Source organism: Lissotriton vulgaris, chromosome 1_1, assembly GCF_964263255.1.
Source record: "Lissotriton vulgaris chromosome 1_1, aLisVul1.2, whole genome shotgun sequence".
NCBI lineage: Eukaryota > Metazoa > Chordata > Amphibia > Caudata > Salamandridae > Lissotriton > Lissotriton vulgaris.
In genome coordinates, this window is record NC_141685.1 from 661955556 (window position 1) to 661971082 (window position 15527).

The 15527-nt window shown below is 40.3% G+C and overlaps 1 protein-coding gene across 4 annotated transcripts in view; it reads left to right on the forward strand.

The window, feature by feature from the left end:
* Positions 1-15527, forward strand: part of COL11A1 (collagen type XI alpha 1 chain) — a 393450-nt gene that overhangs the window by 304399 nt on the left and 73524 nt on the right. For all 4 annotated transcript variants that reach the window (XM_086954309.1, XM_086954306.1, XM_086954313.1 and 1 more), the window contains 4 exons: positions 442-549; positions 9729-9782; positions 10211-10264; positions 10361-10414. In XM_086954309.1, coding sequence (XP_086810435.1) covers positions 442-549; positions 9729-9782; positions 10211-10264; positions 10361-10414 — 270 coding nt within the window. The remainder of the gene's footprint in view (positions 1-441; positions 550-9728; positions 9783-10210; positions 10265-10360; positions 10415-15527) is intronic.

Genomic DNA, 15527 nt, shown 5'->3' on the forward strand with positions numbered 1-15527 from the left:
GAAAACAGAATAAATGCTCTATTGAAATAAACACATTTGATTTTCCATTGCCTGAATGAGTCCAAATTTAGTTTGTCCCACATTTGTATGAACATTGCTAACTCATGTTAAAGTGATAGTAGTTTACATACTTCAGAAAGACAGTAAAGAATTCCATTGCGTGGTTGGCAGAATGACTAAAAGATCCTCATTTTAAAGCACTGAAAGTGTACTATGTATGACAGTATAATAGTATTGCTTAAATTAGTAGTTGGTATAGGTTGTCCAATTTTTAAACAGCATCTTAATTTTTTGACCAATTTATGATGAAGGTTTATTCGGTACCAGTTTTTAAGATATTCATGTAAGCTAGTCTCTTGTTTTCTTTATGTCAATGAAGCATGTTCTCTTGCTATGGAATTTGTTGGGTCATACCATAATGTTTTGGGATACGGTTTTTAGGGATCTGACGGAGAACCTGGACCAAGAGGCCAGCAAGGAATGTTTGGACAGAAAGGTGACGAGGGTTCACGTGGATTCCCAGGTCCTCCCGGCCCCATTGGACTTCAAGTAAGATTTTTCACTGTTTGGTAGATGTGCACATTTCTTGCAATATTACATTTCTTCCCTCCACAGTAATGAATACTTTGTAATATTGACTGTACAATAAAAATATATATCTTTTAAAAGTATCAGGTACCTTGAGCAGGAAAGTTCTCATAAGAAATGGTTTAATATTGTAATTCCTGATAATGCACTAATTCATATTTGTGTTTCCTGTGGTAGAAACAATCCACAAAACAAAACCATATATGCATGTCATATGTTTTGTTACCTTGCTTACCTACAGTAAAACCTTCTCTTAGCAAACAGTAATGAGTTGATATGACAATGCGATAAATATTACAGCTTTTGATATTATGGCCACACAAGGGAGGTTGTAGCAGCTGTTACTGGCCCCATCAGAATGATGATAGCTGCAAGAAAATGGCAGAATATTTGCATTCTCCTGAAAATTTTGGCTGCTGAAAGTAGTAAAAGTCTCCTGATAAAAATCTGGGGCAAAAGGAGGAAGTGATATAGGAATCAGATTGACAAATAAAGATTCCTCCAGTAATTTCACATTTCTTAATGGGAAATCAGGGTCATCTCATAATGCACCACGTACTCGCCAGCCTAGAAGTTACCAGTACCACGGGTGTCGGTAACCCCCGGGTTGGGGAAATATCAGTCTCTTTCCCAAACATAGTGAAGGTCAAGGAACCCCTTATAGGAAAATAAACATGCACTTTACAGAAGAGCTAGTAGGCAATCCCCACCCTGTGCTACAGGTGAAATGTCCTGGGTGCCACACTAGAAATCACGCTTCACCACAGAGCCTCGTTAGTGAGGGTAATCATAACTATCACAAAATGGGTTCACTTTGGATGACTTTTGAAATCAGAGCCTTGCTCTGATGATGACAAACTTCAGAGTCTCTATTAAGCTGCCATGATTGTCAATCTCATTAGGTGAAATACAGACAGGGCATGTAGAAACATGCATGGACAGGGCGCACACCTTTACAAAATGTGAAAGCACCTCAAACTGCTATCAAGTGTAACCTTGCTCCATATAAGTACTTTGGATATGTCTTGATGCCATCCATTTTTAAGAGTATGTGCATTAAAAAAAAGATTACAGTTAGAGTAAACATAGTTAAGCATTGCTTAAATGTTTACTTTATTGCCTAAAACATCTCTGAAAAACTCAAGAAGGTTTGAAAATGCTTAGTTTTTGGCCAGGGCTTGGAACAGGTTGCAGGTCTCTATTCACATACAGTCAACTGTTTTGACCCATGTAATAAATAAGACTGGTTACATAAAATGGTCACTAATTATGCATTGTTTTTCTGTGGCCAGTCTTTAATTTTGCAGTGCAACCTGTTAATTATTAGGTTCCATCTTAAAATGTCCTGTCGCATAGGGCCTGAGAATGACATGCCTAATTAATGTTCATGCTGCAAACACACGGATGGTGACTCTAAGGAACACCAGACCACTGTCCCTGTGTTTGTGCTCCCAAATGGAAAACGTTTTTTTACAATGGTCTTTGTTTCTTAAAAGAACCCATACAACTTTATAAAAAGGCTTCAATTTTGGAAAACGTCTGGGCGTTGGGGCAGTGTTTCCTGGACCACTGCATACAGGGCTGGAATGGGAACCGAAACCATCCCTGGCAAACTGCTTGGCTGGCCGCAAGAGTGGGATGTAGGGGGGTGAGGTCAAGTTGCTTGCTAGGGCCGATTTCAGCTGATTTTGTTACAGGGGGCCGCTATTGCTGGCCCCAGTAACAAAAATAACCCCTCCCCCCCCCCGCCCCCCCCCCCCAGGGACCCACCCTGCCATCCCACCGGAAAAACGCCCGGTGCCTTCTTCGGCCAGCCCGGGCCCTCACTGCATACCCCCACTAATGTTGCTAATCTCATTCACAAAGGAGATGGTGCCCAAGGGATCCCCTTCTCCTTTATGAATCAGTTACCACCTTCAATGAGGTGTCAGTAACTAGTTAATGGTTTAGAACTACAATTGCAGATGCAAACCATTGAGACATAAAAACTGGGTTGCAATTAGTAAGGAATGCCCTTTTCACACCTCTTCCTAATTTCAATTTGGTATGGGTTTATAAACCCATTTTGTGAGTTGAGAATATTTTTCCAACTCACCAAATGTGGTTGAACATAATAAAAAGTCATTTGTCTGTGATTTTGTGAAGACATAGTTTTCAATTGCAAAAAGGCCTTATACATATGACCATAAAAGTAAAAGAAATATATCTTTTTAGTTCACGATTGGGGACTTCCTCTACAATAGATGGGTTGCACAATGTATATAAGTAATATTAATATGGCATCAATTTTTTATTCCTGAGTTTTTCTTTGTTGAAAAGTATATTCCTGGTCAGTCCTACTTATTATTAGATATAGAAATGCATTAGAACATCTTATAAAACGTTCCCTTACCTTATTCCAACCAATTTGAAATTAGTTTGATGAAAAATGTGCAATCTTGAAGAAAATGCCTTATGCTCAGCGCACTGGCTGTGTCTCAATCTGATACAATGGTAGGCAGGATAAATAGTCACCACTTTAATAGCAAGATCAGAGCCAAACCCAGTAATTATTTATTTAGCAGGCTTCACATGAAACAATATTGACGAGAGTGCAGCTATGAGGTTCCAGATCTTAATGTGACTTGAGATGACATTTGACATTTCTCAACTTTCACTAAGTCATTCAAGGTGAGAATCATTACGACGCCACTAAGCAAAAACCCACTGCAAACTCTGTAGATGCATTTTACAATAAAGCATGATCAGTGATATTTTCTGTCATCATTATTTGAAGACACTCTCTTTACGATTATGCAAAATCATGATCTAAGCAGAATAAGAATGTTGTTACTTTGTTGGAATGATGCCATACATTTTTTGACAATCGGAGACTCCAAAATCAAATCATGCAACCTTCCTCTTTAAACTTTTTTGGTTGCAAAGCATAGATAAGACAGACAGATTTCAATAATGCTGTGTGCCAAGCGTTTCTTCCGATTAATTTTATTTAAAATATATGAAATATTTTATATATAGAGATGTGGACTTTCGATATATATGTATATCTTAAAAGTCCACTGGTCTCATGGCTCAGTGGAAGGACATTTTCACTCCAAAGGTATTTGCCTTATAATTTTATAAAATAAGAAAATGCCCTGGCATCCCAAGATACGGGGGCACAGCAAACCTGATGATATAGAGTATATTATATTATATCATAGATGTGTAAATCTTTTTAAAAGTGTTTAAAAGTGTTTATTTATTCAAGTTTGCCTAGTTTAGAATGTCTAAAATAAATCTATTAGGTTCCATAAAATATTTGCAGTATGTATGTAAAGGATAACACATTAAGGGACTCATTACGATGTCGATCGGAAAGCCTCCTTGTTGGAATCTTTGCCAACTGACTCAGGTTCGGGCAGTTCAACTGACCAATTATGATGGTTCCGAACACCGTTCGGTCAGACTCCGATAGACTTTGATGGGAGCCTGTGTTTCGACCGACAAAACAGGCTCCCACTGAAAAACAGGGTGATTGAGGAAAACCTTGCACCCTGTAGGGGACACCCCATGGTGCCTGCGACACTGTGCATTGCATGGTTGGAAAGAGGGGACCCATTGGTATAGCCATGGGCCTCAACTGGAGGTAATGGTTACAAAAAGTTGCTGGGCTGTTCCTCAAATGAAAGAATGTACGTGTATGAATCCTGTAAGGCCACCAGGGTCTTTACAAATGGGCATCCATTTTGTTGGATTTAATGCCCTCACACACCCTTTCAGGTGTCATGCTTCATCATCTGGGCTGCTCCTCGTTGGGTCGGCGGTGCAATACCCAACGGGCAACACCTCAAAGAGGGGCACTTTGACGGAGATCTTTTATCCAACTGCCGTAAGATGAAGTGCGGGTGTGGGGCCAGACAGGCGTAGATGTGTGTGTGTGTGTATTAAAATAAAGCTAGGAGAACCAGGATCAAGTTTATTCTGGGGGTCCCCTGCTTTAAAAAAAATAAAGGACCAACCTGTACTCACTGGAATACTATGTTTCCTTAATGAGTGTAGGTTAGAAAGTGCTCTAGACGGTCATCATGTTTCTCGCTAGTGTCTACTGACTCGCGATTCTTCAGGACCTCAATAATGAACGTATTATCAAAGGAAAAAACTGTCTACGTTACTATGTGATCAAGATATGTATCTAATATATCAAGTAAAATCTCACAACTGGGAAAGTTCCTCCATGTGGTAGTGTGCCTGTGTTGCGCTGCATCTGCCTAAATTGGGGAGAGAAATGAGCAAATCACAACAAATCATTCTTGGTAAGCACACAACATCGGTGACTCAGTACATTCCTTGTAACATGCTAGACTACGTGCAGCTAGCAAAAAAGGATTAAAAACAATTCAAAATCAATGTGGGTGTTTATACTTCAGTGAGCAAGGTGGTGAGCATGCTCCTGTGTAGAAACGGTAAAAACAACAGCAGCAAAACAGTGAATGGATTGGACAACCGACTCACCTAAAAGGTCAAATGTAAATGCAACAACAGTACCCAACGGGTTGTACATCGGGTGTAGACATCCAAGATTTGGCTAGATCCAAGAAAAAGTATATTAAGTGTAGAAAACAGGTTTACGTCTATTACTCGCTTTCCATGTCAAATTATTGTTTTCCGTTTGACAAAATTTAAATCATAAATGTTTACGTTTTCTACTTGTCAGGAGTCAAAAAACGAAGAAGGCGTTTAGTCAAGTGTTCTCATTTCTCTCAGTTATGTGCCCCAGTGGACGAAGATTAATACTATAACAACCCTTTGCCTAAATCTCATGTCTGATAATCCCCAAAAGAAATACTGCAAAGTGCCCTCAATTCCTAGTAAATAGCGTAAATGTTAAGAAGGGGTTCACTTCATTAAAGCGAGCAGCATTCAAGATACGGTGTGTTGAATGTAGGGAGTGCCACAGAGATAAAGTATGGCTTGTCGCTGGAGTGTAGGAATTATAGCCAAAGACATGAGAGGCAATGGTCGCTCACTGTGTAGCGTATCAGCGTGTTATCTAAATGGGTGGTGTCCCGTGCGAACAAGGAAAACAATGTCTGCTTAAGGGCCTTATTCCCCTAGAGTCAGGAAAGGTCTCCGTACAACCTACAACATACCCCTCTAGTGCAATGGTAGCGACAGGGACCCTGGGTGCGTGCCTCCCCATCGGGCGAATGGTCCGGCTGTGTTTAAGCATATCGCTAGTTATTTAGTTAAGGCGAAGCGTGCAAGGCTAAGAGTCATTGAAGTTAAGGCGTCGTCATTCCCCTAGTAAGGGAAATGACTGTAAATCCCATCAGTGTACTTACTTATAGTCTCCCGTGTAGTTTCTTCATCACCTACCCACGCCGCCAGATCCGGGTGGGGAAGTGTTTACCGGCGGCCATGGATTTGAACCAGTAGGCGGTGTCACATGTCCATGGGGTTAGAGTTCACCTGTGTCACGTGAAGGGGGAGTCAGGGATATGTAGGTCACATGTCTCCAGTGGTTTCTACGGCGGCCATTGGAAATGGAGTGATAATCTTATGTTTTACCAGAATCTCCCCTGTATGAGAATCACAGTGGAATGAGTATGTGTCAGAGTGGTGTCTAAACAGTTTGTACCGGCATTAAAATAAAATAAAATTAATGACTTGTGGGTCGATGGTCACAAAGTTCTTGGGGGTGAAGTAGCGGCCATGTTAGGGTGGAGTGCTTGTTGTGTGACGTACATGTTAGTGTAGAGTACTGGGTTTTACAGTTGAATGGGCACGTATATCTCCGCCAAAGTGCCCCTCTTTGAGGTGTTGCCCAGACAATGAAGCATGACACCTGAAAGGGTGTGTGAGGGCATTACATCCAACAAAATGGATGCCCATTTGTAAAGACCCTGGTAGCCTTACAGGATCCATACACTAACAGTGCACGTACATTCTTTCATTTGAGGAACAGCCCAGCAATTTTTTGTAACCATTACGTCTTTAGGGCACTAGCCGGGACTGAACCTACCACTCTTCTTGATTGGGAATCGCCCAATCGTAACCCTCTCCCTCTTATTGTAAACAATCCTCGGCACGGCTAACCACCGTGGGAGTCTTTCTAGGTGGGTAAGATCTGTTCTATCCCCCATCCTGCACCCACAACTACTTGTAGTGGTACCAGTCCACCGCAATAAGGGTAGTGTTTTATTCTTTTTATCTCTTTCTTCACAAAGTCCCTGTGCCACCGATAAATGGAGGGCCAAGGTCTGAGCTTTGGAGTAGATGATGCAGCAGCAATCCTCAGGACACCTTCTATCCTCGGTCTGGATAATGACGGGCCACAGGTAGCAACTCAGCTGACTGGCAGACTCTATCAGACCTGAAAAGAGAATGGGTAAGGATTACCCTCCATGGAGCACTCATGGCTAAGTACTTCAGGGCCAAGATCGCACCCAACGGATTAATTGTTAAAAACCAGGATAATCTTCTTCAGCCTACCTACTGAAGGCTCGCAGAATTTGAAGATCTCACTGGGGTGGCCCATCCACTTCCTTTTTGGCCCCCAGACTTTGGAACACTGTGCCTCTGGAACTGCGCTTACTGGATTGTGAGCTTCCTTTCTGAAAAGCTTTGAATACCTGGATTTTTGGCATTTGAAGCTCCCTGTCAGTTCTATGTCTGACCATCCACAGTGTCTAAAGCAGCACTCGTAGGCCATGCACCATACAATACCACAAGAATAGAATAAAATAATGCGAATGAAAACCTCCTTTGTACCCTTCCTGTCTATGTAAAATTGCCTTGCTCCAATATCACACATGGCTCTGAAACATATCTCACCTCTTTTCTGAACATCCATTCTTTCCACCCCAACCATATGTATATAAATATGTTAATTCTCTTTGTATCCAAATGTTCAGTTATAAAAGGTGTAATACAATCTCTCAATTTTTTGGGCATCTATAGCATATATTGTCTGAGAAATACCAGAGAATAATTTGTGAACAAAGATCACTAGTCTGAAGTTACGATACTAAGGGGCCGATTACGATGTCCAAATGCCATTGTTGTGGGAATGAGACTGGCTGACAGGTAGTCGGCGGCCTTGCCTGCCAACTTACGATCCAACCACCATGGAGGCAGTCAGAAACATGCCTCTTTGCATTGAGGCTTGTACTGAAGCCTGGAAAAGGGCAGCAGCACAAGTCCCAATGGCAAAAGGCATGTTTACAAACATCCCTGGTTCCTAGTGGAGGGCCACAGTGGGCAGGGGCCCTGCTAGGGGGCCCAAAATAGCCTTTTTGACAGCTTTCTCACATCTGAAGAATCAACGGGAAATGGCTGGCAAAAAGGTGAATCGTAATCCCCACAGCAGTGCCTGAGAAGGCATCATCTCCATTGTGGGGAATGTGATCGTATTGACCATCTGAGAGTCTCCTTGCGCCCATCAGAAGTTGTCGATCGGTCCCTGAGCCATTGCAGTCCGACAGACCACATCCTTATGAGACGATCTGACCCTGGTTAGAGACTTGGTGACAGACGGCACGTTGGTGTCAGTTCCACCGACAACTTAATGGGGCCCATAGAATGAAGAATTCATCTCCACATTAAGTTCCTTATTTTCAAGAAAAGGTTTTCTTTGTATGAACCTGTATAGATACAGGAAAAAGCAAATATTATTCTAATAAGTAAATTAATCTACAACTCAAGCCATTAATTTTCTTTTGTACCTTAGCATCACCCTCCCTTTTCTGTGTGACATAGGCAGCAGAGAGAGAGAGGCAACTGGCTTACCTTAGATTTCAGGATAGTGGGTGCAGCACATGCATGATTACACATATATGCCCTAATAGTGCACTTTATTATCAGTTATCTGAAAAAATGAAGAAGAACTAAAGACAATCCCAATATTTCTTATTTTCATTAGAAATCCATAACACATTATCAGAAAGTCCATGTCAACCTCTAAAAGAAGCAATATGCATTCATCAGGTTTGAACTTTGTGCCCTCTCTATAAAATGTGAATCACTGAAACCAACACACAGGGCCTAATTTGTAAAGGTGTTCCAAAACTTAAAAAAGCATTAGGAATAGAAAATGTGACTTTATGCACTTTTTCGTGGATCAATGTATAATGTAAATGTAAATGTATTTGAGCTTATATAGAGCACAGCTACCCGCAGTGGGTGTCCCGGCGCTTGCTTAGGGAACCCGTCCTGGTATTCCCCTGTGAGATAACCCCAGCAGGGTATCCACAAGGTGAAAGCCAGGCATCCCGCCGCGAGGGGCCGTTGTGGAGATTAAGCAAGCTATTGCCCAGAGTCGCAGAGTGTGAACCCGTGAGTCGCGAAGGCACCGGAGCGAGAATTATCGAGTTCGTGGAATTTTTAGCCCAAGACCCGCCGAGGCGGGGTATTGAACCCTGGTCCAGGGCCGATCTCAGCTTCCGGGTCTGCCGTCTCTAACCCCTGAGCCACACTTAGCTGTCTTCACTTGACTTGACTTGACTTGACTTGACTGAGCTGTCTTCAGCCACAAAAAAGCCTGAAAATTATTGTAAGACAGCTCGACCCTCTTCCTAAATCATGTCCATCTTTCCTCTTTTCAGAAAGCCTCATGTCCTAAAACATTAGGAAAACAGGCTAGACCATACATGGTTCTTAGCATTTTGTAATACGCACCATCTTCTGAAATTTCTAGGTTGTTATTCATTAGATAAGGCAAAGAAATTTAACAAATTGAGCCAATGAAAATTGACCTTACAGAAAAAACATCAGTGGAATCGTAGAGAGAACATACGATTGAATTTTGTTTTTTAAAATAGCCCCTTAAAATGGAGGATTTAGAATAAGGCACTTGATTGCAGTACTGGATGCAAAACACTCAGTATATGTTATGTAACAACTGTATATAACCATTTTTATAATTTGTACAGATAATTTCTATTCACTTAAAACATTGTCTGTTGTTGATTTATATTCAAGCACTAGTTGTAGGGATTCTTTAGAAGTTGGTTTATTTATCAAATGTCTGCATCATTGAATTAAATTCCCAAAACGTTTTTGATCATTATTACACTACATTGAAACGGACCACACCTGTTGGTAGTGATCATGCTGTATGTAGCAAAGGAAAATATCCTGTTTACTTTATGTTTCTTCAGGGTCTGCCTGGCCCACCCGGTGAAAAGGGTGAAAATGGTGATGTTGGACCAATGGTAAGAACATTGATTTAGAATATATTTTCGATATTTTTGGTGAATAATTATATACGCATCAATCTAAAATATTATTTTTATTTCATTTGGAAATATCTCTGCAGGTTCCAAATGTTCCCCATTCCATTGCATGCCATTGGTTTAATTAAACAACTAACAGTGATTATTTGAAAACAAGCTTAACATTTAATCCAGATTTAGTCACCTGGCAAAGTGGAAAACTAGGATACCTTTAATTGTAGCATTATTTCAAATTTTAAAAAGGGTGGAGCTACTAATTAATTATTTTGTACCTATAGACAGATATTTTGCTGACTGGCAATAACTTATAATTTGGGTACTGTGTGCTTGTATGTTCGTTACTGTGTCGTCTTTGATGCTACATATCTAATGCAATTTTTTTTGTCACTTTTCATTCTTGTTGACAGGGTCCTCCTGGTCCTCCTGGCCCCAGAGGCCCCCAGGGTCCAAATGGAGCTGATGTAAGACACACTTTCGGCTACTTAGAAATGGACATCATTTAACATTTTTAGATTGCACATGAGAACTTCCCATTTCTAATGTAATATTTCTTTCAGGGCCCTCAAGGACCGCCAGGTTCAATTGGCTCACAAGGAGGTGTTGGGGAGAAGGTACGTTGAATTATGCAAACTAAAATTCTAGTTAGGATTTCAATAATTTTGCTTACAATAGGATTCACAAGATTTCTGCTCACTTTTACAATGTGGTATGGCTGCCCCCTCAGAGGTTTCCACAGATACATTTCACCCAGAAAATCCTCTTGGAATATGTCTGTATGAATCTCATTAGAATATAGGGAAAATGCAGACATTGGTGTGGAAAAACTGATTTGCTCAGTTAATGAACTGTAGGACCTTTAGAACGAGAATGGTCCTGCAATTTCTTATGAGTGTTAGTGCATTTCCTTTAAACACACTTGCATTAAGATATTTTGATATGTCCAAAGTCATATACATATGCAAATCCTACATGATGTAGTCCACGTGGTATTTGTGCCTCATGTCACACCATCACTTGCTCTTCAAAGTTCTCTGTGCATCTTATTTATATTTATTTATTTATTTATTTGAGAGGTTTTATATAGCACTGGCTGGACCCGTGGGTATCAGAGCACTTTACATGAGCATTGATTGTTATAGAGAAGACAGTTGTTCAATAGAATAAAAAAACATAAACGTCTGGATAAAAAATAAAATATTACAAATATGCAAAAAAGCTAGATTGTTACAGTACAACAGTTTTTCCATAGGATACAGAAAAAGATGCCAGGATAAAAGACAATTTAAATTAACAAGTGGGCAAAAAAGCTATTTAAATGGGAGCAGGGTTATCAAGAAAAGCTACTTGGCATAGGAACAGCATCAAACTAACAGGAGATAAATTACATGAGTAAAGGCTATCAAGCAAAACTGTTTTGGTACGATAACAAAAGCACAGTAGATAGCTCATAGTTGAGTGCTGGGGGGACGTCAAAGTTGGAGGCTGATTGCGAGGAAGAAGGAAAAGATTGATAAGTAGAGAAGAGGGAGAACAATTTGGGGAGAAAGGAAGTAAAGTCAGAGGGAGATTCAGGTGGGGAGTCAAGAGGGCAGAGGAGTGGAACCAGAATGGTGGAGTCTTGTAAGAGGGGGCAGAGGGGAGGTTTAGGACCCCAATATTTGTTGAGAAGGTGCGATTTGAGTTTTTTTTTTAAAAGATGAGGTAGGAGGAGTTACAGCGCAAATCCCTAGGGAGAGCATTCCAGATCATAGGGGCGTTCCCGGAGAAGGACCAAAATTGTGTGGTTTTCTTTTTTAACAGAGGGGGACAAGGAGTAGGGCATTAGCGATTCTCATTGTATGGGAGCAGCCTGCTTTTTTTAGTTTATTTGTAAGATACAATGGGGTTTGTTGGTGAAGAGCTTTGTGTGTTATGCATGCAGTCTTGTGGGAGGCTCTTTCTTCAACAGGGAGCAAATTGAGGGCTTTGAGGGAAGAGGAGATATGATCAAAATGTTTGCAGTCCCTGATTAGCCTGGTAGCTAGGTTGAGCACAGATCTAAGGGGGGCAAGGTGTACTTTGGGGGCACCGGAGAGGATAGCGTTGCCGTAGTACATTTTGGAGTGATTTGACAACCCCTTAAAAGTCATCAGCTGGAATGAAGAGTTTGATTTTATTAAGATGTCGGAGAGTGAAAAGAGCTCTTTTACCTGAGTTTTTTATGTGGTCATTCAGAGTAAGTTTGTTGTCAATAGTGAAACCAAGAGATTTTGCTGACTTTGATAAGGAGAGCAAGCAGTTAGGAGCATTTAGGTCAGATAGCCAGCTTTGGATGGGGAGCTGGTTGCTGCTAAGAGAGAAGAGAATGATTTCTGTTTTTTTGGGGTTAAGTTTGAGGTGGTTAGAGAAAAACCATGTGCATGTGCAACACTGATCGGTTTGTGAAGAGCATTAGTATTCATAATGTTTACTTCATTTACAGCTTTTTCACAGTTTTTTATACTCAGATTCCATTTTAAACATGCAAACTGCATTTTAGGTGTTCTTTGACCATGTTACTTTTAACATACCATGAGCAATAATACACCTTGCTAAATTCTCCACTTAATTAACTGGAGGCTCAGTCCTAGATCACAGACAAGTTACACACTAGGTCAGATCAGATCATGTATAATTGTCATGTGCAGTTTACTTTTAATTAAAATCTCGAGCAGAAGAATGTGGATGTTTGAATTGAAGCTGCTAACACGGGCCTCTGAAGAGAATCACAAAGGATTCGAAACGCGTCAGGCCGGGGACGTTCCAGGCCGCGTGGGACAACGCACCGCCGAGAATCAAAGGACCCGAGGAGTGAAAATCTCACCTGGTCACGGGCGCAGAAGGCACATGGAATGTAGGCATCCAAAGTGTCATCTGTTAAGCCCAATGGAGGGCCACAAATATGTCCCAAAGTGCGTGCTAGCAGATATACCCACTGGAGGGTTGTGAAATAATAAAACAAAAGGACTACATCTCCCAGAGTACTGAAAATACAAATGACGTTGTCCTATTGAGAAGGCGCACTAGATTTCAAGCCAATCAAATAAAAGCTCAAGCAGGAGAAAGTGGCAGTTTGAATTGAAGCTGCTAACACGGGCCCCTGAAGAGAATCATAAAGGATTCGAAACGCGTCAGGCCGGGGACGCTATGAGGGGATGCCAAGTTGGATGCCTTTGTAAAATAAAGTGAGATACTTACCAACTGCAGTGTGCGGTCTCTAATCTGGGCAATCTTGTTGTGTATATATATATATATATATATATATATATATATATATATATATATATATATATATATATATATATATATATATATATATATATATATATATATATATATATATATATATATATATATATATTGTCCATGGATGTGAAAACATCTGAATGACAAGGGTATCGGAAGTAATACTATCCTCTCTCTGACCTAGATGACTTCACTTGTTTATGCCACTGCCACACCTGTAGCATCTCAACCATTTTATTCTTGCTCAGGTATTAGAGGAAGTATATGCAGTAATAATGAAAGAAGACAGAAAAACATGAAGCACAATTTACTTCTTGTTTCATTTGCTGCCTTAAGACTCCTGAGACCACCAGCAGCAAGGGTGGATATTGTGCTGAACTATCCATAACTGACATTCATAGTCTTGAGTGCTCCTTCCTAGTCCAGAGAAGTCACATCACCCCTCCACCAAATACTGATACTTCCCAGGCACAGCCCATAGTCTGGTCCACCACCCTACACAGCATTTCGAGCTTCAAAATGTCAGCATCAACCAAGCGTTTGGAAGACATACCCTTTGTCTGCTCCAGCCATCCAAAACTGCTTTCTTGCCGCCGAGATTTCAAACCAAGTCCCTGTTATGACTACTGCCAGACTTCTGCCTGTTCTCCCTTTGTCTCTGTGCGAATAATGTTCCGAGACTTGTGAGAGGGAAGTAGCTAATAATCTCTTGGAAATTGCTCCCCTGCCCCCTTCGTTTCTTAGGAGAGGACTAATTCTGCCAAATTATCCTATGATTTAGGGAATAGATTTGTAATGGGAGTTGGCAAACAGAGTAATTAAAATGGAATAATAGGATAGTTAAAACACAAATCCAATCTAGGACTGTTGAGGGAAATATAGCAAAAGTCAAAGCAGATAAAGGAATTGATATTAGTCCAAACTGATATAATGTATGTGCTTGGGATACAAGGAAATATAACATCAATGGCTGAGCATAAAGCCCCTTAACCAGGTTATGCAGCAACACACCTTATATTAAAGGTTGAGTACTTGTAGCCACTGATCACAACCATTTTAACAAAAGCATATATGGAGTGATACTCCATTTAGGAGGTTCCCTCACAGTTGAGATCTAAAAAGATGGAGGTCAACAAAAAAAAGGGAAGTTTACAAGTTGGAACTCACAAACTATTAGTATTTAAATGGGAAAATAGTCAGCAACTATTCAGAAGAAGCTATTATAAGTGGTACTAAATTAATACATTTAAAAAGCTTTAAATAAATTGCATGCAATTGGAGGTAGGCAAGACTGACATGTGATATCAGCAAAAGGATAATGGTGAGAGGTCATATTTTTAACTTAGTGTTGACAGTTAGAATCTGCTTGAGAGGGGTTCATAAGACGAGATGACCCTTTAACCATGAATTTATTTTATAGGAAAATGTCCAAGAAATGACAAAATCTACTTTCACCACATTATAGGTAATAGTACACTACTGGCTAGTGGCTTATTTCAATATAAAAATTATGTTGATTGATTCTACACACGTGGAGTTACAAGCAATCACAGAATAAAGTATGATGTGCATGAGAAAACAAACACACTGTTATTTCCCTCACATACTTTTTAAATGGTTTTGGAAATTTTAACTAAGTTTCTCATTCAGATGCGTATTGCCAATTCCATCAATAATTCAAATTTAGGTTCCAATCAGATAACATTTGACACAGATAGAGAGACCTGAAATTGGTAGTTACTTAAGGAAAAACGTTTGTTGAATACATTTTTTTAGCTCTGTCTCTAAACACCTTCTGTGGATCCTGTGTCAATTGACTGAACAAAACAGCAGAGGCAAGCAAGGCACAGCATGGATAAATATCAGGGAGAAGTCTATCACTCTCGATGAAAATTCACTAGGGTAAACTTTTCATTGAATCCTTTTGTTTTGTGACATTGCCCATAAGGTACAAAAAGTTAAAGTCAGCAAATTATACAATACAGAGATGTACCTCCCATGAATAAGGAGAGCATCACATAAAAAAATGCACACAGATCTATCATTTTGAATAGATTCACAAGCAAACCTTTTTGTTCATCACATGTTACTACTAAGCTGCATCTCTAGACGTGCTATAATGGTACATGAAATTCATTCTATAGGAGAAAAATTGCATAATCATTCTTAACGACTCTCTCCAATATCACTTAACCTCTGCTTCACCATACCATTACATCTGATGAGACACGATGTGATACTATATATGCCCCAGACACCTCCGCCACCTATCATTCATGGTGGGGTAGGGTCAGTAAGCTGTTTAATTAGTGGGTTCATCTCTACCCTTGCACCACAACTGGTTGAGATTTGTAATGTACCCCACCATTTCAAACCAGGCACCATCTATCTTGGAGTCCATGTTTGTTATATGTTCTTGATTACACTGAATTTATAAGTTTGGTTCCTTAATAAGGCCTG